Genomic DNA, 24,796 nt, shown 5'->3' with positions numbered 1-24,796 from the left:
GAGAAGTTGCTGCAAGTGGTGTATGGCAGCAGCTTATTCCGCTCTAACTGTTGAATATACATGTAGAATTAGCCAATCCCAGGAATGTGTGTGTGAAGTAGATGGGAGGAATAGCTGCTGAATGAATACTCGTTATCTAGTATGGTCACCTTTAAGGTGAATTTACACCTTGCAATAATCGGGCAGATTAACAGGAATGAACGTTCCTGCAAACACTCGTTCCTGACAATCTGCCCGTGGAAAGGTGCCGCTGATCACCCGTTGAACTGGCAAAATGCCCATTCCTCAAGTAATCCTGTTATTGTTTCTGGGCAGCAGATCATACTGTCTAAACAGTGATCTGCTGCCCAGAAACAATGCAGCTCTATGAGGACAAGCAATCACAATGGCGATCTCTCATTCTCATACTGGGGAGTAGATCGCTGCATGTAAATGCAGTGGTCTCCTCCACTGAGCCAGCAACCGACTATCGACAATCTGCTGCTCATTGCACGCTGTAAATGCAGCTTTAGGGTCCTCTTACACAGACCAATGCCAGGCAGTAATGAGCACAGATCTGCGATATACAAGTCAATCTCTTAAACCGCCTCTGTCATCAGGATCAACCCTATTAAACCAGACATACTGGTTGGTATGGCTCATCATGATGAATAAAGCAATGCCTTTCTTTTGTCTGTATGCTAAACACCTGCAGAGAAATCTGTTTTATCCATATGCAAATAAGAGGTTCAAGCACCAGGAGGTGGGGCTGAACCCTTTGAGCACTGCTTTGTAACACTCTCTGCACCTCCACATAACTTTGGCTCATCTGCCCCCAGTGCAGGGGTATTAAGACCAGCGTATAAATCGCCGGTCTTAAGAAATGACCCCGATAGACATTTATTATGGGTTAAATGTGGAAGAAAAAAAAACAATCTGAGGAAAAAACCTGAAAGTCTCTCCCAGGATTCAAACCATGCAAAACCAAGTACTTACCACCAAGCTATAGGATTATCACACAGAGGAAGATGATTTTTCTATGCTTATGAGCTAACACATATTACTGGTGTCTTTATAATCATATAATGTGTCTGTGAAGAAAGCAGTACTATGTACAGGTGAATTTATTTCAGTAATGCAAATTAAAAGGAATTGCATTAATGCAGCTTAAAATTAGAATTTTGTGAAAATTCGAATTTTGTGAAAAGGTTCAATATTCTAGGCTCAAAGTGTCGCACTCTAGTCGGCTAATTAATCCATACCCCCTGAGCAAAGGAGACCTCAAAATTGAGACTTTGTGGTTTCATAAGCTGTAAGCCGTAATCATCCAAATTGGCTTGAAATATCTCGCTTTGCCTGTAATGAGTCTGTCTCATATATTATTTTCACCTTTTAAGTTGCATTACTGAAATAAATAAACTTTGCACGATATTCTAATTTTTTGAGTTTCACCTGTATATTAGCTTTCTAAGCAGATCTCAGAGTGGTAAAGCTGTAGTACATAGAGTATATGATATATACAGTAGATGCTGGGACACAGCTCTGCCCTCTGTATGTCTAGCCCTGTCAATTAAGGGGAAGTGAGATTTTTCAGAGCACAGTGTTACAAAGCAGTGCTCAAAGGCTTCAGTCCCACCTCCTGGTGCTCCAGCTTCTAATTTGCCTTTGAATAAAAACACAGATTTCTCTGCAGCTATTTATCATACAGACAAAAGAAAGATATTGTTTCAATCAGCTTGAGGAGCCCTACCAGGCAGTATGTCTGGTTTATTAGGGTTGGTCCTGGTTACAGAGGCTCTAAAGTCCCTTTGACACAGCCCGACACAAAGTGAATGGGGGTAAGGGATTGTTATTACAATTGTTCTTCCCCCATTCACTGTGCATATTGTATAAACAGAGAGATGTGCTGCTGGCAAATGACAATTTTGGGTGCAGCATCAGATACAATCACCTGACAAGCATTTTGCTTGTTTGGGTGCAACCACTACAAAAGCCAATTATCAGAAAAGAGCTTTGTAATAATCTTCTGCAATAATTGACCTGATCCCCGGCTGATGTAAAAGGCCTCTAAGTTTTTATTTTAATGGTCTATCTGATTATGAAGTCTGTATTCAACTGTATGTTTTTTACCTTGAGCCTCTTAGTGATGAATATATGTCGGATGAGCCTATGAAATGTGTTGGAGGTACTGTGTGCCACTAGATTGCGGTTGTATTTATAATAGGGACATTGAGGCCCTGTAGCTGGCACTGTTACAACTGCTATAGGAGGTAATGTTATTGTGCCTGTTAAGGGAGTGTTCTGTCTGACACTATTATGGGGGGCACAGAGGGGACCATTACTATTATGATGGCGCTGTCGCTTTCCTCATTATGGGGACAATGTTGCTGTCATTGTTATGGAGGCACTGTTCTGGAATTTTAAAGGCATGCTCAGATTATTCCAAGGTGGGGTTCACTAAGGCTACATTCACACTTGCGGCAGTGTGATCCGGCGGGCAGTTCCGTCGTCGGAAATGCCCGCCGGATCCGCCGATCTGCCGCTGACTGAAAGCATTTGTGAGATGGATCCGGATGCGGATCCGTCTCACAAATGAATTGCAAGGACGGATCCGTCTCTTCGCTTGTCATGCGGACAGACGGATCCATCTTGTATCTTTTTTCTAATTTTTGAATGCAGGTATTTTTCCGGTATTTTGAATGCAGGATCTGGCACTAATACATTCCTATGGTAAGAAATGCCGGATCCGGCATTCAGGCATGTCTTCAGTTTTTTGGGCCGGAGATAAAACCGTAGCATGCTACGGTTTTATCTTTTGCCTGATCAGTCAAAACGACTGAACGGAAGACATCCTGATGCATCCTGAACGGATTAGGGCTCTTTCACACCTGCGTTCTTTTCTTCCGGCATAGAGTTCCGTCGTCGGGGCTCTATGCCAGAAGAATCCTGATCAGTTTTATCCTAATGCATTCTGAATGGAGAGAAATCCGTTCAGGATGCATCAGGATGTCGTCAGTTCCGGAACGGAACGTTTTTTGGCTGGAGAAAATACCGCAGCATGCTGCGCTTTTTGCTCCGGCCAAAAATCCTGAAGACTTGCCGCAAGGCCGGATCCGGAATTAATGCCCATTGAAAGGCATTGATCCGGATCCGGCCTTAAGCTAAACGTCGTTTCGGTGCATTGCCGGACCCGACATTTAGCTTTTTCAGAGTGGTTACCATGGCTGCCGGGACGCTAAAGTCCTGGCAGCCATGGTAAAGTGTAGCGGGGAGCGGGGGAGCAGTATACTGTATACGTCAGGGCGCCCCAAGTGCATGGATCACGTGATCACATGGATCACGTCATCCATGCGCATGGGGCGCTCTGACGTCATTCTGGAGCGCCCGGGGAGCCGCACGGACTGTAAGTATACCACTCCCCCGCTCCCCGCTCCTACTATGGCAACCAGGACTTTAATAGCGTCCTGGCTGCCATAGTAACACTGAAAGCATTTTGAAGACGGCTCCGTCTTCAAATGCTTTCAGTACACTTGCGTTTTTCCGGATCCGGCGGGCACCTCCGGCAACGGAAGTGCACGCCGGATCCCAACAACGCAAGTGTGAAAGAGGCCTTACTCTCCATTCAGAATGCATAGGGATATGCCTGATCAGTTATTTTCCTGTATGGAGCCCCTGTGACGGAACTCTATGCCGGAAAAGAAAAACGCTAGTGTGAAAGTATCCTAAGACTGGCTTTGTTATGGAGGCGCTGCTTAGAAATTCTATGGGCATGCTCAGATTATCCCAAGGTGGGCTTTATTACAGAACGTTCCACTTTATGCTACTTTCTCACTGAAGTCTTTCATTACAAGTAGGTTATTATTTCTACAGGGAAATAAAGTCTATCTGCTTGGTAACACACTAGCAAACAGCGAGCCAAGCTGGGTAGAAAAAGGCCACTGTGTGCCAAATATTGTTTTATTGAATTAAAAACCAGTTTGTGTATGCTTTGCCTTAGTGAGAAAATCAAGCTAAATCACACTCATCGCAGGGTAATAAAGGATATCATTTCTTTCTGAAATGCAGTTCATATGATGAACTATTACAGAGATCGAAACAATTATGGGGGAGGAACGCTTGTACGATCGCTCATTCCCGATAATTGCCCCTGTGTAAAGGGGCCACCAATCATCAGACGAATTAGCTCATCTGTCAGGTGATCACACATTTCATGCGGCACCCAAAATCATCATGTGTGGGCAACACACTGCCCTTGTAAATAGGAATTTGCTGCGGACAAACAATGAATCAGTATGAGGATGAATGATCGTAGTAACGATCATTCATCCTCATAAAGAGGGAATATATGAGGCAAGTGAATTCAGATGAACGTGCTGCTAATGATTGAGGACAGACTCTTCCCATCTACATAGACTGTTTCTTCCTCTTTGTTATCAGCACAAGTATGGATTTTCTGAGAGTCATATATTCTGTGTATGTGAGAGGAACCCGAAATACGGATCTAATATGAATGCAAAGATTAACACACAGTATGCATGCTGTGCCCAAAAAGACAAAATATTTGCACTTACAGAGAACCCCCCAGGAAGAGAGCTGACCCACTGGAATCCGTGCTGTGACTGGTAACTCTGCAGCCATGGCTTCACTGGGATCTAAAACAGCGATTACACCATTAGTCACAATGTCAGTGAATAAGATTGTACAGCTCCAGCCAGGGGTGCACCACCAATGAGGCCAGGTGCATCAGGCAGCAGAAAGGCTAGGTGCACCTCTGGCTCCAGCTTCTCTTTGTTGGAGGCAGAGACCTTACTTTTGGTACAGAAATAGAAAGTCAGATTCCTAACTGCATGTTAAGACAAATCCTGTACATTATCTCATGATTTATTGGTGCTTACATGTTCATATATCTGACACACCTATAACGCCAATTCAAACCGCTGTGTGGTTCAATTGTACAAACGCCAAAAATATGAAGCCAAACATATAATAAAAATGAATCCTTTAATTATAGTAAAAAAAAAAAAAAAATCTCAATTAAAAGACTTTAAAAATATCCGGTACGGATTCACAAATCATACACAAAGCCTCCTGGGGAACCAGGTCATTATATCTGCCACAAAAACTAGTGTAGAAGCTACGATGTAGAAGTGTAGAACCAGTGTAGAAGCTAATCCCAAATGACTTGTAGCAACACTAATGAAAGTTAAATAATTATAAACCGAAAATGGAGGGAAAAGCTGACCTGGTTCCCCAGGAGGGTTTGTGTCTGATTTGTGAGTTCATAATGCATATTTTTTATGTTTTTTAATTGGGATTTTTATAACTATATTTAAATAAAGGATGAATTTGGATTATATGTGTGGTTACACCTAATCTTACCAAGTACACAAAATTGAGGCTCAATTGACAGAATACAGGCTGCCAAAACCAAATAATCTTCAGTTTGCAGGAGATTTTAAAATGTAACATTCAGCTTTGTATTATCCTGAATCACTATGTACCTCAGCTGGGTGGGATAACTAAAATCCAGAATGCAATAGTCTCAGCAGCGTGTAGTTTGCTGAGACAATGTTGTTTAAGGTGTGTTCTGGGCTGGATTTTAGTTGGATTGGCGGATAGGTCTGGTAGTGGGATCTGCCAATCCACACCCTTCCAGTATGGGTGTTCCCTTTGCCCTGAGGGGATCGCAGGTGAAGCCTGCTCTGATCAGGCTGGCATAAAGCACCTCCCAGTGTCAGTCTGGGGAAAGTGTTATCTTGGAATAGAGACCTGCAGAGGTTCTGTGTGGTCTCAGCCGGGTAGGCTGAGGGGCCACAAGGCTAGATGACAGCCTGAAGTTTGGAGGACGCAGTGACGCCTGCGGAACAAGGGTCACAAGGTCAGAGTTGGGAGGACTGCTGGACCACAATCCCCAACGGTACTTGTATTGGCACAGCCTGGGGGCTAGTGGACTGTTTGGCTGAGAAAGCCGGGCCTGATGTCAGGTATGAACTGTATCCTGTAGGTGAGTTAGGGATTCCGTTGATGTATTAGGTAGTACCCAGAGAGGCAGGCGTTTATTTTGTATCGTTTATGTTTTGCTGGGACAAAAATAAAGCATGAGTTTGGACCTGAAAACCGTTTGTCTGTGAAGATATCTGTGAGTGTGACCCGTGAAAGAGAGCTACCCCTCACGATTGGTGGAGGATTCGGGCAGTGCCCATGCTGAAAGGATACAACAGAAGGTAAAAGGCAAAGTGGTTGCTAGGGGCAACGACATCACAGAAAAGAGCAGGTGCTGCTAAAAAACAACAACAAAAAATAGCTCGTGTTGCAAAGCTGTGCAGTGATTTAAAGGGCCAGAAGCCCATCAAGAGACTGACCGGTGGTAATGGCTGCGGTCTGGTGGACCCCTTGGGAGATATCCTGCGAAATGGTGATTGGGGAACTCCTGGCGTGGGAGATCTGGACTCAAGGCCATGGCGTTTCCAGTAGCAACACAGAGTCTGCAGGTGATCATGGTACCAGGAGCAAAGGGCAGGTTTCCAAAATCCGGGAGAAGGATGATGATCTTGGTAGAGATGTCCCAGGATTATCCTCGTCTCCCGATCCCATGACATCAGTGGGTGAGAGCATTCCTGTTATTGATTGTTTGGCAGACCCAGTGAGTCGGCGGCAGGTGCTATCTGCTGAGTCGGTAGGTGGTAAGACACAGAGAAGAGAGACTGCTACAAAAATATGTGACAGTGTGTCTTAACAGGCGGGAAAGCCAGTTGAGGTTGCTCCCTCACAGGAGTCTGCAGGGGAGAAGGTTATTGTGTTGCCTAAATTGTCCGTGACAAAAGCTAGTTTTGGGATGGCAAAACTCAGAGAGTGATAAAACCATAAATGTGCTGGACAGTCATGCGGATAATAAGGACTATCCGGTGGTTCTCACGGAGTGTTAGACTACGGTGAGAACTGGGACTTATGGACTTGCTGGTATAAATACGCTCATGCAGGAGGGAATGTTGGGCCGTGATTTCCCATTGTTCTGTGAGTTGTGGGGAAGAGGAAGCACTTCTGCTGCCAGTGACGAAACTCCTGCAGAACTGGTACCAAACCCTTTAAGTGAAGTGTCCATTCAAAACAATGGTGCCGATGAGGTGCAAAGGGATTGTGCCAAGTGTAAGCATTCAATGGGTGAGGTCAGAGATGGCAGGTATGTGTCACTGAGGCTGCTACTCTCAGTGATGTAAATTCCGGAGGCAAGTTGAAACCAGTGATGTTATATCACTGAGTTTGTGGTAGCTGGAGTTTGGGTCCAGGATTTAGGAGTGACTGAAGAGTTTGGGTGGGTCACTCCCATACTCCATCTCGGGTGTTACCACCTGTAAAGGATCTCCTGACACCCCGACTGCGTACCTCCGCTGACGGATGCTCCTAGTGCTTCCCGAGGACACCAAGCACTCCACTCGACACCGATTCCACCACAGGAACCAGGAACAGGAACAGCTCTTACAAGAGCTAGGAGTAATAGCCAGGGGAGTATACACGTATAGCAATCCCCACACACATGAGACAAGGCTCTATGTTGAATGTAAAACAGGAACTCTTTATTGAACACACCTGGTGCATTAAGCTCCCGCTGGGGAGAGGAGGTAACGAGCTCCTCTCCCATACATACTTCCAGCCGCTGGGGAGGGGGACCGACCGTCTCCCTGCTCCCAATACAGTGTCCTGCTGCTGGGGAAAGGAGACTGGGCTCTCTATTCCCTGCTGGACACTCTGCCACTGGGGGACAGGACCGACTGTCTCTGTTCCCTGTAACTCAGCCATCTTCCCAGCTGAAGAGGTCTGGCTCTGGGTCTGTCACTCTGCTCTCCTGCTGAGCCTTCTCACTGGAGTGGAACAGCTGCTGGTAGCCCTGTTCCAGCTCCATCTCCCGGGTCACCAGGTCCTGCTCAATCTCATGAGTGTCGTCCCAGTCATACCTGCTCTCCCTTTATTCCAAGAGATCACGAAACCAGGCTTGTGTAGGGCTAACTGAAAAAGTCTCCCATAACAAGCCAGGACCATCAAACTCCTCTCCCTCTGGCTTGTCATGCTCAGCTGTCCTGGGTAGGTACTGTGCCCCATACCACCAGAGCGCCTGGTAGGCATCTTCCAGCCACAGCTCCTGCCATGCTAGGTGTTCCAATTTCTTTACCCATTCCTCCCGGGGCTGCTCTCCCAGGAAGGGCATCCGCAGGGCTACTCGCTTCTGCAACCGCTGGTCTTCCGTGGGGAGTCTCTCGTCCCGCATATACTCCACAATACCCGGTGCCTGGTACCAGATGCCTTTGCGGACTGCATCTCAGTCATCCATGACACCCTCATCGTACTCCACTGCTGTTTCCATTCTGGTGCTGTCAGGGTCGCTGTACTAGGACATGCGTTGCCATCAAATTGTAAAATCCATGGAATGGTGTCTCCTGTAGCTGTCCTTCTGGCTGTGGGAATGATCCCGCCGCTTGCCACCAATGTAAAGGATCTCCTGACACGCCGACTGCGTACCTTCGTTGATGGATGCTCCTAGTGCTTCCCGAGGACTCCAAGCACTCCACTCGACCAGGCCACTCCCAACAAACACTGTACAGCTGACATTCTATTGTTGAGGCCTGTCTCTACACATCATACAGAGAGGGGAGGCCTGTCCTGGCTGCACTGCCTGCTTCACATTATACAATAAACAGCAGGCTACAGCCAGGAAGCTCCTCCGCTCTCCTCCCTCCCCAGATCCTGCTCAAGGCCTGTGGTTCCCCCCACCATCTGCCACCCGCCCGTGGCCTGCTGCCCCCTTTGGCCGTCCTCACCCAGCTCTTAATACTCATTCTGCAAATGGCAGGGGGGGGGGGGGAGCCGGAGCATCTCCTCTCCTACATAGCGCCCCATACCTCTTACATCCAGTGATGTCACCTTTTGTTGTAGACACTCTTTCCTCATCTTCTCCATTCAGACCAGACCGCCATGAAGACTTTTCACCTATCTCCCATCTCTGCAGAGATTGACAAACAGACATTAGTTTCCCATATTTCCATCATCTTCACATCTTCTGAACACCCTTTCCTGCCACCCCCAATACTACAGTTGCAATAAAAAGTATGTGAACCCTTTGGAATGATATGGATTTCTGCACAAATTGGTCATAAAATGTGATCTGATCTTCATCTAAGTCACAACAATAGACAATCATAGTCTGCTTAAACTAATAACACACAAAGAATTAAATGTTACCATGTTTTTATTGAACACACCATGTAAACATTCACAGTGCAGGTGGAAAAAGTATGTGAACCCTTGGATTTTATAACTAGTTGAACCTCCTTTGGCAGCAATAACTTCAACCAAACGTTTCCTGTAGTTGCAGATCAGGCGTGCACAACGGTCAGGAGTAATTCTTGACCATTCCTCTTTACAGAACTGTTTCAGTTCAGCAATATTCTTGGGATGTCTGGTGTGAATCGCTTTCTTGAGGTCATGCCACAGCATCTCAATTGGGTTGAGGTCAGGACTCTGACTAGGCCATTTAAGAAGCCGTATTTTCTTCTGTTTAAGCCATTCTATTGCTGATTTACTTCTATGCTTTGGGTCGTTGTCCTGTTGCAACACCCATCTTCTGTTGAGCTTCAGCTGGTGGACAGATGGCCTTAAGTTCTCCTGCAAAATGTCTTGATAAACTTGGGAATAAATTTTTCCTTCGATGATAGCAATCCATCCAGGCCCTAACACAGCAAAGCAGCCCTAAACCATGATGCCCCCACCATTATACTTCACAGTTGGGATGAGGTTTTGATGTTGGTGTGCTGTGCCTCTTTTTCTCCACACATTGTGTTGTGTGTTTCTTCCAAACAACTCAACTTTGGTTTCATTTGTCCACAGAATATTTTGCCAGTACTGCTGTGGAACATCCAGGTGCTCTTGTGCAAACTGTAAACGTGCAGCAATGTTTTTTTTGGACAGCAGTGGCTTCCTCTGTAGTGTCCTCCCATGAAATCCATTCTTGTTTAGTGTTTTACGTATCGTAGATTCGCTAACAGGGATGTTAGCATATGCCAGAAACTTTTGTAAGGCTTTAGCTGACACTCTAGGATTCTTCTTCACCTCATTGAGCAGTCTGCGCCGTGCTCTTGTAGTCATCTTTACAGGACGGCCACTCCTAGGGAGAGTAGCAGCAGTGCTGAACTTTCTCCATTTATAGACAATTTGTCTTACCGTGGACTGATGAACAGCAAGGCTTTTGGAGATACTTTTAGAACCCTTTCCAGCTTTATGCAAGTCAACAATTCTTAATTGTAGGTCTTCTGAGAGCTCTTTTGTGCGAGGCATCATTCACATTAGACAATGCTTCTTGTTAAAAGCAAACGCAGAACTGGTGTGTGTTTTTTATAGGGCAGCTGTAACCAAAACCTCCAATCTCATCTCATTGATTGGACTCCAGTTGGCGGACACCTCACTCCAATTAGCTCTTGGAGATGTCATTAGTCTATGGGTTCACATACTTTTTCCACCTGCACTGTAAATGTTTACATGGTGGGTTCAATAAAAACATGGTAACATTTAATTCTTTGTGTGTTATTAATTTAAGCAGCCTGTGATTGTCTATTGTTGTGACTTAGATGAAGATCAGATCACATTTTATGACCAATTTGTGCAGAAATCCATATCATTCCAAAGGGTTCACATACCTTTTCTTGCAACTGTATACTGCTGAAACAGTCCCCCTGGAAATACTGCTACCACACAGATAGTGCCCCCTTCAACAATATTTGGCACACAGAGCTCTAAAAAATAACTGCGCCCAGACACTAATAGTATAAAGATAATGTCCCCCAAAAATAATTGTGCTAAGCTGATACTATGCCAGGGTGCCCCCCAAAGTAACAGTCCTCCCCAAAATCCCACCAATAGAAATAATTCTCTGCCAGAGCACACTTAGTCGTAATAATGCCCCTATAGTGCCCATACTAGTAATCATGTTCCTCATAGCCCCCCAGTAGTAGTAAAGCTCCGCATAATACCCCCTAGTAGTAATAATTCTCCTTATGACAGTACATAAAATACCCTCGCTTAGTGCCCGCAGTTGAGCTAATGTCCCCATAATTTATGCCATTATAAAATACCCCTATATAGTGCCCCAGTAAATGCCCTCATAGTGCTCCTCTCCCCCTTCCCCATAGTGTGCCCCATAATATGCCAGTAAAAAAAATGCCCCTTCTTAATGCCCCCAGCAGATGCCCCTATAGTGCTCCTCTCCCCCATAATGTGCCAGTAAAAAATGTCCCTTCTTAGTGCCACCAGATGCCCCAATAGTGCTCCACCCCCCCAAATAATGTCCTCTATCGTGCCTTCCATAATGTGGCAGTAAAAAATGTCCCCTTAGTGCCACCAGATGCCATAGTGCCCCCCATAATGTGCCAATAAAAAACGGCCCCTTTAGAGCCCCCACGTCCCCATAGTGCCCCCAAATAATGCCCCTATAGTGCCACCAGATGCCCCATAGTGCCGCTCTCCCCTATAGTGCCCCCGATAATGTGCCAATAAAAAAAAGCCCCTTTAGAGCCCCCATAGTGCTCCTTTCCCCCATGGTGCCCCCCCCCCATAATGTGCCAGTAAGAAATGCCCCCATAGTGCCCCCCAAAAATGATCAAGAAATAAGTGCCCCCAGAGTGCCACCCCCCAAAAAATGGGGCTGTAAGAAATGCCAGGTGCCCCCATAGTTGCCCCCATAGTGCCAGCTCCCCCCACCCAAAAAAAACAAACAAAAAGAAAACACTAATACTTACCTTCATAAGCAGCGATGCGATGCAGGCCTCTTCCAGCCTGTGTCCCTGCTGTGTGCTGCCTGGCTCAGGCGGCGCGATGATAATGACGTCATTGTGCCGCCTGAGCCGGCCTCTGATAGGCAGGCGGCCTATCAGAAGAACAGGGAAGGGAGACGCCTCTCCCTCCCCTGCCCCGCTGCAGCACAGACATCTGTATCACTGTCCTGAGGAATATGGAGAGGAGCGCTTCCACAATGGAATCGCTCATCTCCTACTGCCGCCGGCAACTAGAACCAGGGCCTCGCCACCTGTGGTGATCGGGGGTGCGACCCTGGGGGATTAAAAAAAATATATTATTCAATGGTTCTAGGGGGGGTCCAGACCCGCTGGACCACCCCCGCTGGACCACCGCTGTCGGCGCGCCACTGGTGAAATGTGTGATGATGGTGACAACCCTTTACCTTTGCAGGTTGTGTTTGGGGAAAAAGTGCCCCCTGCTGGTAAAAATGTAAAGGATGTAGAAATGCTAATAAATGTTAAGTATACCGCTGGGGGAACCCACTGTAGAAAAGGTCCGGAAAAGGTGGCAGTGCTAGAGGGTGTACCACATGTACCAGAGGAGGATGTGCAGTCTCCACAGTGTTCTACGGTTACTAAGGAAGTGTCCAATGTGGGGATTAGTTCATGTGTGCCCCGAGAGGTCAGGATTAATAATGACATGAGTGGTATATGTGAGGTATGTGCTGTGACTGATAGCAACTCAGAGAGTGAGGCTGCCATGTCAAGGTCCTGTGTAATTAAGGTGTTTACTAGTAGCGACCAGACGTCAGTTGTACCTGACGAGATGAGAGTTAAGTGGTGTGACACAGTGAGAGGTTTTGTCTGGGAAAACAGGTATTTTCCTCCCAGCATGTGCTGCTGGGCTGATTTACAGCCAGGTGAGGTCAAATACCGGACAGGATTTTAAGTGCCAGTCCAGGTTTTGGCAGCAACTGGCTGTCCTTAAATAGGCAGCTGGGCTCAGAAGCCAGGTCTCTGTGTTGGGATCTGGGAGCCTTGTGTCTGGATGAAGGCTTGCTACCTGTTTGGGGTGAAAACAGGTTGGTGCTGCTATGGTGAAGGACTCTTTGAGGCAGAATTGCCGCATGGTGTGAATTAACACCAACACCGCGAGGTGACTTTTTGTTTGATTATGACTGCTTGTTTTGTCACTTGCCTAAAGTGTGAATAAAACACTGAACTGTTTCATCCAAAGAACTTGTTGTTGCCTCTATACTGCATCCGCTAATCCTGTCTACCAGAGCGAAACCCCACAATTGGTAGAGGATGCGGGCAGGAGCAGTGAGGCGTGAACGCCGATTTATTTATTTAGTTTTTTTGGTTTCTGCATTTTTCAGGCATGGTTATATGTCGTACATTAAACCAGCTGTATTACAACCAGTGCCCCACGACAAAATGGAGGCTGGTTTGAAGGCCCTCATGGAGGCTAATCTGCAGCAGCGAGAGACAAACCTGCAGCAACGCGAGGCTTATAAGCAGCAGGAGACCAACCAGTTGCTGCTACAACACATGATGGCTTTGCAGACAGCAGGAGCAACCCCGAGCGTCCACGATGCCCGGAAAGCAGTCCGTGCCGCGATTCCTAAGATGACCCCCGCAGACGACATCGAAACCTATATGTGCTGTATGAGAAAGTGGCCATCAGGGAAAAGCTACCCCGTGACCAGTGGGCTGAGGTCATCGCTTTGTTCCTGGAATCTGATTCCCAGCGGGTGTATTTCGACTTGCCAGACCATCAAGCGGCCGACTACCAGAAAGTCAAGGGTGAGATTCTGGCAAGACTGGGGGTGAATGTGTTGGTCCAGGCCCAGCGGGTGCATCAGTGGGGGTTCGAGCCGGCTGAGCCTGCAAGACCCCAGTATTATAACTTACTTCACCTCTTGCAAAAATGGCTACAGTCCTACTGCTATGCTGGATCGAATGCTAGCCGATATGTTCCGGAGGGCTTTGCCATACCCTCTCCAGCACTGAATCGGTCAGGTGTCTCCTGGCAGTGCCCTTGAGATGGTGGACCTAGTGGAATGCTATGAAGCTACCAGGAATCTAAAGGAGGGTTCTGTCAGGAGGGGGGTTGGCAAACCCTGGAAATCTCCACCCCAGGCCCGGAGATTTGAGCCGATAAAACCAGCCCGGGATGTACCCACGGCAGACCTGGCTCCGATAGTCTGCTGGCGGTGTCAGGAGCCTGGCCATGTAAGGGCTGACTATCCCCATCGGGTTGAGCCCATGGACACTAACTATGGCTACCGTCAGTCGCTATATGCCAGAAGGCTGTGTGCAACAGGTACCCCAGAGTCTCTAGATCATTTGTGCCTGGTGGAAGTGGGAGACACTCCGGCGGAGGCTCTGCTGGACTCAGGGAGTCTGGTGACCCTAGTAAGGGCTACCCGGGTGCGGTCCCCTGAGTATACTGGCCGGAAAGTCAGGGTGATGTGCATCCACGGAGACTTGAAGGGATCGCAGGTGAAGCCTGCTCTGATCAGGCTGGCATAAAGCACCTCCCAGTTTGTTAGTCTGGGGAGAGTATTATTGTAAAGGGGAGCCGGCAACGCGCTTCCTCCTTGCGGCGGCGCCGGCAGCCCGCATCTGTGCAGGAGCGAGGACGCAGCCTGCGTCCTCGTCTCCATGGGGACCAGGGGGCGGGGAGGACCCGACCGTGCGCGCCTCCTCAGCGCAGCCGGCATCCTCCTAGCTGAAAGAGGTACTGAGCGCCGATCGCAATTTATCGGTGCTCAGATGGTTTGGGCTGGGCTTGGGTCACGTGATGCTGGCCACGTCATGTGACCCACTTGTTCTGCTATTTAAACAGGCAGCCTGCTGACCACAGGTTGCCTGTGAATGGTCTTGCTACCCTCACCAGAATTTTCGTATTGTGCATTCTGTGTGTTTTGGACCTCGGCCTTGTGACCTCCCTGGAATTGACGTGACCTCTTGGCTTCAGACTCCAGAGTGTGTTTTGACTTTGTTATCGGATTGCTCCCTGTTTACCTGCGTGACCTCCTGGCTTTGACTTTAGCTTGTCTGACTCTGTTACGGTACTTCTGTTATCTTCTCAGGCCCCTGCACATATCTAAGCGAGGGACTGCCGCCAAGTTGTACGCAGTCGGTTAGGACGGGCTGTGCAAGTAGGCAGGGACAGAGGTGGGGTGGAGTTTAGGGCTGCACTGATCCCTACCCTCTGTCATGACAGATTCACAGGCCTTACCTATACCATGGACCCTATGCGAGTCCTTACAGACCAGGTACATAGTCTCGCCCAAATAGTGCAGGATTTGGTGGAGAGGCTACAGCAGCAGGAATTGCACCAGACCCCATCTGTAGTGGCCTCCTCCGCTCAAAATCTTGAACCTCATGTCAAACTGCCTCACCGTTTTTCAGGGGATAAGAAGTATTTTCTGACATTTAAAGAAAGCTGCAAGCTTTATTTTCATTTACGTCGACATTCTTCGGGTTCCGAACACCAAAGGGTAGGCATTATCATCTCTTTGCTGCAGGGATATCCGCAAGAATGGGCCTACTCCCTCCCCGTGGACTCCCCCTGCCTAGCTACTGTTTAATTTTTTCAGGCCTTAGGGGTACTCTATGACGAACCCGATAGGTCGACGGAGTCCCAGTTAAAGTCGCTTTGTCAGGGGGACAGACCTGTTAAGGAGTAATGCACCCAATTCCGGAGATGGTGCGTTTCCTCTGGCTGGAATGACCCAGCACTTAGGTGTCAATTCAGGACTGGACTCTCCGATGAACTGAAGGACATTTTGATCTGTTATCCCACTACTGGCACTTTAGAACAGACTATGACCCTAGCTGTCAGATCGAATTATTAGGGAAAGACGGCGAGAACTTCTAACTTTTCCACAGGTGGTGGTGAAACCGGACTCTTCACCCTTGAGAGTCAAGTTGGAAAGTAACCCAGAAGAACCCACGCAACTTGGGATGACCAGGAGGGATCTTAGACGTCAAAAGAGTGCCTGTTTCTACTGCGGAGAATCTGATCACTGGGTACGCCTTTGTCCCAAAATTCCTCCCTCCAAGAGATCCTCCAGGCCTAATGATCAGAAGGATAAGGTACTCCCAGAGGTAGTAAAAGAAAAAGTATTGTTGCCGGTGATTATTTCTTTGGCCATGTGTAAAGGGTCTGGAAGGTGTTCATTGATTCTAGGTCCGCCTCTAATTTTATCAACTATAATTTTGCCTTGTCATTGGGATTACCTATTTTGTCTCTTCCCAAGCCTATACACATTATAGCTATTGATTCCACTTCTTTGGTGGGCGGTACTGTGGAATATTGTACACCTGAGGTAACCTTGACTGTGGGGGTTAGTCATATGGAGAGTTGTTCCTTTTTGATATTAAAAAATTTACCCGTGGAAGTAGTTTTGGGCAAGCCCTGGCTTCAAATTCATAATCCAATTATCAACTGGTCCATGGGTGAATTAGAGAAATGGGGACGAAAGTGTGAGTCATGCTGTTTACCGGTTATTCAAGCTGGAATCGCTTCTGAATCGAATAACCTGCCCCCTTACATCAGTGACTTCGGTGATGTGTTTTCCAAGTCTGATGCCGAGTTACATCCCCCTCATAGACTGTATGATTGAGCTATTGAACTTATTTCAGGATCCAAGTACCCTAAGGGTCGTATTTATAATCTATCTGGCCCTGAACGGAGGTCTATGAGGGACTATCTGAAGGAAAGTTTACAAAAAGGTCATATTAGACCTTCGGTTTCCCTTATGGGGGCGGGATTTTTCTTTGTTGAAAAAAAAGACGGTGGATTAAGACCTTGTATTGATTATTGAGAGTTAAACAAAATTATTATCAAAAGTCAATACCCTTTGCCGTTGATTCCAGACCTGTTTAATCAGGTCCGTGGAGCCCAATGGTTCACTAAACTCGACCTCAGGGGAGCATATAATCTCATTCGTATCAAGGAGGGGGATGAGTGGAAAACTGCTTTTAATACCCCTGAGGGGCATTATAAATGTCTAGTGATGCCATTTGGTTTAAGCAATGCCCCAGCGATTTTCCAGAATTTTGTCAATTATATTTTCAGGCAATTTATTGGAAAATTCTTGTTCGTTTATTTAGATGATATTTTGATTTATTCACCCGATTGGAATTCTCATGTTAGCCACACTAGACAGGTACTAGAGGTTCTTTGAGAAAACCAACTATTTGCTAAAGGTGAAAAATGTATATTTGGGGCACAGGAAATTTTGTTTTTGGGGTATGTTCTCACTCCCCAATCCTTTAAGATGGATCCAAAGAAGGTGTAGGCGATTCTGGAATGGGTGAGGCCCTCCTCTCTATAATCGTTACAAAATTTTTGGGGGTTTTCCAATTACTACCAGAAATGTATTAAAAAAAAATTTGGTTGTCGTTAAGCCTCTCACTGACCTAACTAGAAAGGGAGTGGATTTAGTGATTTGGTGTCACGGCTGTATGTGAGCAACAATAGTAATACACAGTACAGAGCTACTGACTGGACCCAGAACTAGGGAGGATAAAGGGTGACCCCTGTCCGACCCTCAACGCTCTCCCTATTCTGCTAAAGCACATGCCCGGATCCCAATGGCGGAACGAGGCATGCCCACGTGCCTAAGACTAATGACCACTGTAACCCCTACAATAGTGGAAGGGGCACGGCCACCAGTGCCCTACTCAGTATATGGAGGGAACCGTGGCCACCTCAGATCCAGTCAGAAATAAACAGGAACACAACAATGTCTGCACACTTAGCTGGAGGTGTTGCAGCCGCAGAGAAGACGGATCCAAGGACAGGCTGGCAATATCCGGAGTGCTAGCTGCAGCAGAACACAGGTCCAGTGAACTGATAGCCACAAGTGAAGAAACTAAAGCAAGAGCTACAACTGAAGTGAGAACTATAATCCACATCCTATCATAGGAGGAGGGGTGATATAAAGAGAGGGAAATCAAACACATGAAGAACAGCTGTGGTGAAAGAAACCAAAAGTAAACAGAGTAGTGAGAACTCCTCCCAGCTCTAGTAGTGACATCATCACAGGGGTGGAGAAACAGAGCTGTGAGAACGTCCCAAAGCTCTGGTAGTGACAGTACCCCCCCTCTACGGGTGGACTCCGGACACCCAGGACCCACCTTCTCAGGATGAGCCCTATGAAATGCCCTGATGAGGCGAGTGGCTTTAATGTCCGACACCGGAACCCACATCCTCTCCCTCCTCTCCTCAGGACCATAACCCTTCCAATGAACGAGGTACTGAAGAGAACCGCGGACAATGCGAGAGTCCACAATTCTGGAAACCTCAAACTCCAGATTGCCATCAACCAAAATCGGAGGAGGAGGCAAAGAGGAGGGTACCGTGGGCTGGACATATGGTTTTAAGAGAGATCTGTGAAATACATTATGTATCTTCCAAACCCGTGGAAGATCAAGACGGAAGGCAACAGGATTGATGACTGACAAGATTTTATAAGGCCCAATAAACTTGGGACCCAATTTCCAGGAGGGAACCTTCAGTTTAATATTTCTAGTAGACAACCACACCAGATCACCCACATTCAGGTCCGGACCAGGCACACGTCTCTTATCAGCCACACGCCTATACCTCTCACTCATCTTTTTAAGATTACTCTGAATCTTTTGCCAAATGGTAGACAAAGACGAGGAAAATCTCTCCTCCTCAGGTAAACCAGAAAGAGCCCCTCCCGAGAATGTCCCAAACTGCGGATGGAACCCATATGCACCAAAGAATGGTGACTTATCAGAAGATTCCTGACGACGGTTGTTCAGAGCAAACTCAGCAAGGAGGGAGAAATGAACACCAATCCTCCTGGTTCTCTGCCACAAAACAGCGCAAATATGTCTCCAGATTCTGATTGAGGCGCTCAGTCTGACCATTCGACTGCGGATGAAAAGCAGAAGAGAAGGACAGCTGAACCCCCAGGCGAGAACAGAAAGCCTTCCAGAACCTGGACACAAACTGCGTGCCTCTATCGGAAACAATATCAGAGGGAATGCCGTGCAATTTAACAATATGGTCGACAAAAGCTTGCGCCAACGTTTTAGCATTGGGTAAACCAGGGAAAGGTACGAAATGAGCCATCTTGCTAAAACGGTCCACCACCACCAGGATCACCGACTTCCCCGAGGAACGAGGAAGATCCGTGATAAAGTCCATGGACAGGTGTGTCCAAGGACGGGAAGGAATGGGTAACGGGAGAAGGGAACCTGAAGGCCGTGAACGAGGGACCTTAGCGCGAGCGCACGTCTCACAAGCAGCCACAAAACCCTCCACCGACTTACGAAGAGCCGGCCACCAAAATCTCCGAGCAATGAGATCTACCGTGGCTCTACTCCCGGGGTGACCAGCAAGAACCGTATCATGATGCTCCTTAAAGAGTTTGTGACGTAGCTCAGGAGGCACGAACAACTTCCCAGAAGGACAACGGGCAGGTGTCTCAGTCTGGGCAACCTGGACCTCGGCCTCCAAATCGGAATATAGAGCAGAAACAACTACCCCCTCCGCCAAAATGGGACCCGGGTCCTCGGAGTTTCCTCCTCCCGGAAAACAGCGAGAGAGAGCATCAGCCTTCACATTTTTTATCCCAGGTCGGAATGTAACAACAAAATTAAATCTGGAGAAGAACAGAGACCATCTGGCCTGTCTCGGATTCATACGCCTGGCCGACTCCAAGTATGCCAGATTCTTATGGTCGGTAAAAACGGTGATAGGGTGCCTGGCCCCCTCCAACCAATGGCGCCATTCCTCGAAAGCCAACTTGATGGCCAACAACTCCCTATCTCCCACATCATAGTTTCTCTCTGCCGGGGAGAGTTTTTTAGAGAAAAAGGCACAGGGTCGCCACTTGGCAGGGGAAGGGCCCTGGGACAAAACCGCACACACACCCACCTCGGAAGCATCCACCTCAACAATAAAAGGTAAGGAAACATCGGGATGCACCAAGACGGGAGCAGACGCAAAATTCTCTTTAATCTTAGAAAAGGCTGTAAGCGCCTCCTCCGACCAAGAGGAAAAATCCGCCCCCTTTTTTGTCATGTCAGTGAGGGGTTTGACAACAGAGGAATAATTCAAAATGAACTTTCTGTAATAGTTCGCAAAACCCAGAAAGCGCATCAATGCCTTCTGATTCTCAGGAAGCTCCCACTCAAGTACAGCACGGACCTTCTCGGGATCCATGCGAAAACCAGAAGCAGAGAGGAGAAAACCCAGAAATTGAATCTCCGATACCATAAAAAGACATTTCTCCAGCTTGGCGTACAATTTATTTTCCCGCAGAATCTGCAGAACCTGAAAAAGATGATCCTGATGGGTCTGAACATCAGGGGAAAAAATCAAAATATCATCAAGATACACCAATACAAATTTCCCCATTAAATGATAGAAAATACTATTAACAAAATGCTGAAAGACGGCCGGAGCATTCATCAGGCCGAAAGGCATAACGAGATTCTCGAAATGCCCGTCAGGGGTATTAAAGGCCGTTTTCCATTCATCCCCCTCTCTGACCCTGACCAGGTTGTACGCGCCTCTCAAATCCAATTTGGAAAACACCTTGGCCCCAACAATTTGATTGAAGAGGTCCGGGATCAGAGGAAGGGGATAGGGATCGCGAATCGTGATACGGTTCAGCTCCCTAAAATCTAGGCAAGGTCTCAGAGAGCCATCTTTCTTTTTAACAAAAAAAAAACCCGCGGCCACAGGTGACTTTGAGGGACGAATATGCCCCTTTTCGAGACTCTCGGAGATGTAAGTTCGCATAGCGATTCTTTCCGGTTGTGAGAGATTGTAGAGGCGTGCTTTTGGCAGCTTGGCGCCGGGAATGAGGTTAATGGGACAGTCAAACTCCCGGTGAGGAGGTAGCTCCTGAACACCGCTCTCGGAAAACACGTCCGAGAAATCAGAGAGAAATGATGGCACCGTTTTAGTAGACACCTCTGCAAAAGTCGCTGTGAGACAATTCTCTCTACAAAAATCACTCCACTCATTTATTTGCCTTCCTTGCCAATCAATAGTGGGGTTATGTCTAGTGAGCCAGGGTAACCCCAAAACTAGAGGAGACGGCAATCCGTTAAGGACAAAACAAGATATATCCTCCACATGAGTGTCACCTACAGCTAGCCGGATATTGTGAACAATGCCCTTCAGAGATCTCTGTGAGAGTGGAGCAGAGTCAATAGCAAAAACAGGTATATCTTTATCTAAAGTGCAAACCTGAAAACCATGCATGGCTACAAATTGAGTGTCAATAAGATTGACGGCCGCTCCACTATCGGCAAAAATCTCACAAGAAATGACTTTGCTCTCTAGCGCCACCCTGGCAGACAGGAGAAAACGGGAACTGCAGGTCAGAGGAAAAGCATCAAATCCTACATCAACTTTGCCCAAAGTAGCAGATGAAGCAGAACTTGAGGATTCACCTTTTGAGATTTTTCTCTTATTATCGCTCTTAGTACGGTTCAAGAATCTCCTAGACGGACAAACATTTGCCAAATGACCTATGCCCCCACAACAAAAACACACCATACTCTGAGGACTAAATCCTCTTTTATCAGGGGCAAGTCGACCTAGCTGCATGGGCTCCTCCTCAGAGGGGAGCGAGACAGGATGAGGCCCCTGCACACTGAATGAGTCCGCACCACTGCCCCTAGACTGACAATGGCTGGACAGAGAGGTCTCGTTTCTTTCTCTTAGACGCCTGTCAAGGCGTACCGCCAAGGACATGGCAGACTCTAAGGACGTTGGTCTCTCATGGAAAGCAAACGCATCTTTTAATCTCTCCGAGAGACCATGACAGAACTGACTCCGGAGTGCAGCATCATTCCAACCCGAATCAGCTGCCCATCTCCGAAATTCAGAACAATAAAGCTCCGCAGACCGTTTGTTCTGGCATAAAACACGTAGGTTAGATTCGGCCAGAGCAACACGATCCGGGTCATCAAAAATCTGCCCCAGGGCCACAAAAAATCCCTCCACGGATCGAAGGGAGGGATCCCCTGATGGCAGCGAAAAAGCCCAAGTCTGAGCATTACCCCTGAGCAGGGAAATGACAATCCTCACCCTCTGCTCCTGATTACCAGAAGAGTGAAGACACAAGCAAAAATGGAGTTTGCATGCCTCTCTGAAACGAACAAAATTCTCACTGCCCCCGGAGAACGTCTCCGGAAGTGAGACCTTTGGCTCGCAACAGACTCCATGAGCCGGAGCAGGGCCCAATGCTTGAAGCTGGGTCATAGATTGACGGAGATCCGCTACTTCCAAAGAAAGACCCTGCATGCGGTCAAACAGGTCAGAAAGCGGATCCATGTCAAAAAAGGACGGTTTTGGTGGATTATAATGTCACGGCTGTATGTGAGCAACAATAGTAATACACAGTACAGAGCTACTGACTGGACCCAGAACTAGGGAGGATAAAGGGTGACCCCTGTCCGACCCTCAACGCTCTCCCTATTCTGCTAAAGCACATGCCCGGATCCCAATGGCGGAACGAGGCATGCCCACGTGCCTAAGACTAATGACCACTGTAACCCCTACAATAGTGGAAGGGGCACGGCCACCAGTGCCCTACTCAGTATATGGAGGGAACCGTGGCCACCTCAGATCCAGTCAGAAATAAACAGGAACACAACAATGTCTGCACACTTAGCTGGAGGTGTTGCAGCCGCAGAGAAGACGGATCCAAGGACAGGCTGGCAATATCCGGAGTGCTAGCTGCAGCAGAACACAGGTCCAGTGAACTGATAGCCACAAGTGAAGAAACTAAAGCAAGAGCTACAACTGAAGTGAGAACTATAATCCACATCCTATCATAGGAGGAGGGGTGATATAAAGAGAGGGAAATCAAACACATGAAGAACAGCTGTGGTGAAAGAAACCAAAAGTAAACAGAGTAGTGAGAACTCCTCCCAGCTCTAGTAGTGACATCATCACAGGGGTGGAGAAACAGAGCTGTGAGAACGTCCCAAAGCTCTGGTAGTGACAATTGGTCTCCTGAAGCCACTAAGGCTTTTGGAACACTCAAGAGATGTTTTGTTAACGCTCCTATTTTGGTCCAACCTGACCAAGAGAAGCCTTTTGTGGTCGAAGTCGACGCCTCCGAGGATGGGGTAGGAGCAGTACTCTCCCAGGGGTCATCAACTTTCACAAACCTGAGACCGTGCACATTTTTCTCTCGTAAGTGGTCTCCTACCGAGAGAAATTATGATATTGGGAACCGAAAATTGCTTCCTATTAAGTGGGCCTTTGAGGAGTGGCGTCATTTTTTGGAGGGGGCCCTACATCATGTTCTTACTGACCATAAAATTCTCATGTTTTTGGAGTCTGCTAAGCATTTAAATCCCAGACAGGCTAGATGGGCATTGTTCTTTACACGTTTTAATTTCTGTATTACTTTACAGCCAGGAAGTAAAAATATTAAAGCTGATGCCCTGTCCCGAAGTTTCTGTGCTTTCCAACCTCCTGAGACTCCACCTGAACCTATATTGCCGGCAGGAGTCATTGTGGCTTCGGTCTCCACTGATTTGACAACAGATTTCTGCAGAACAACACTTGGCTCTGGTACAATCTCCTAGTGATAAATTATTTGTCCCTGGTCATTTACGTCTCTGACTGTTGGGTAAATGCCACAACTCTGTTTTTAGTGGACATCCGGGTATTAATGCCACCAAGGAACTTGTTTCCAGGTTTTATTGGTGGCCTTCCTTGTCTAGAGATGTCCACTCATATGTTTCCGCATGTGAGGTTTGTGCCAGGTCCAAGACTCTTAGGTCCCGTCCTGTGGGTGAGTTACGACCACTGCCCATCCCGAATAGACCGTGGTACCATATTTCTATGGATTTCATCACTGACTTACCGGTTTCTGAGGGTAAGTCAGTTGTGCAGGTGGTGGTGGACAGATTTAGTAAAATGGTACACTTCATCCCTCAAAATTGCCTAATGCCAAGACTCTGGCTTCCCTGTTTGTAGATCATGTTATACGTTTACACGGAATCCCAGAGAATGTGGTTTCGAATAGAGGTGTCCAATTTGTTTCAAGATTTTGGAGGGCTTATTGTTGTAAATGTAACATCTCTTTGTCTTTTTCTTCAGCCTTTCATCAGGAAACCAACGGTCAAACTGAACGTTTGAACCAGTCTCTGGAGCAGTATTTAAAGTGCTATGTGTCCGATAACCAACAGCTGTGGGTGAAACATCTGCCTCTGGCTGAATTTGCCATTAAAAATCTGGTGAATTCATCTACTGGTATGTCTCCTTTTTACCGTAATCTTGGTTTTCATCTGTGATTTAGTTAGTTTTCGCCGTCCTCTTCAAAAATTCCAGAGGCTGATGTAATGGCTAGAGAGGCTGTTTCTGTCACGGAACCATGAACCAGACGTACAACAAGGGATAAGTGAAAATAAGAAGGCTTTATTGAAAATAAAGCTGTAAAGCAAAAGTCCAAACGGATGGCGAAACCGAAGCAGAGTCTTTGCGAAGCCAGAGGTCAGGAACCAGAAGGGTAGTCAGACGAAGCCAGGATCAGGAACCAGCAGGGTAGTCAGACGAAGCCAGGATCAGGAACCAGCAGGGTAGTCGGACGAAACCAGGATCAGGAACCAGCAGGGTAGTCGGACGAAACCAGGATCAGGAACCAGAAGCAGCAGCAGTCTAGAAGCATGTGAACACAGGAGGACCAAGCGAGGAACTGAAGCCACAGACCTCCTATATATATGAGCTAGGCATCCAGCTCCTCCCAGTGGGAAGGAGGAGCCGCAGGGTGGGAGGCTACAAGAAACCCAGAAACCAAGATGGCCGCCAGCACATGTCAAACGAAGGAGAACAGCAAGAAGGTAAGACCATGACAGTACCTCCCCCTCAAGGGCCCCTCCTCTGCGGAGTAAAGAACGGTTTCTGAGGGAAGCATGCGTGGAAGGCTCGGAGCAAGGCAGGAGCATGGACATCTGCGGAGGGAACCCAGGAACGCTCCTCTGGACCATAACCACGCCAATGGACCAAAAAC

General features: G+C 47.4%; 1 protein-coding gene across 1 annotated transcript in view; it reads right to left on the bottom strand.

Moving 5' to 3' along the window:
• LOC120977696 (collagen alpha-1(I) chain-like) overlaps window positions 1–24,796 on the bottom strand; it is a 161,720-nt gene that overhangs the window by 15,103 nt on the left and 121,821 nt on the right. Inside the window, exon 61 of the mRNA XM_040405749.1 lies at window positions 4,551–4,631. Coding sequence (XP_040261683.1) covers window positions 4,551–4,631 — 81 coding nt within the window. The remainder of the gene's footprint in view (window positions 1–4,550; window positions 4,632–24,796) is intronic.

This window comes from Bufo bufo, chromosome 8 (assembly GCF_905171765.1).
Source record: "Bufo bufo chromosome 8, aBufBuf1.1, whole genome shotgun sequence".
Classification (NCBI taxonomy): Eukaryota; Metazoa; Chordata; class Amphibia; order Anura; family Bufonidae; genus Bufo; species Bufo bufo.
This window is presented reverse-complemented; position numbering and strand designations above follow the sequence as displayed.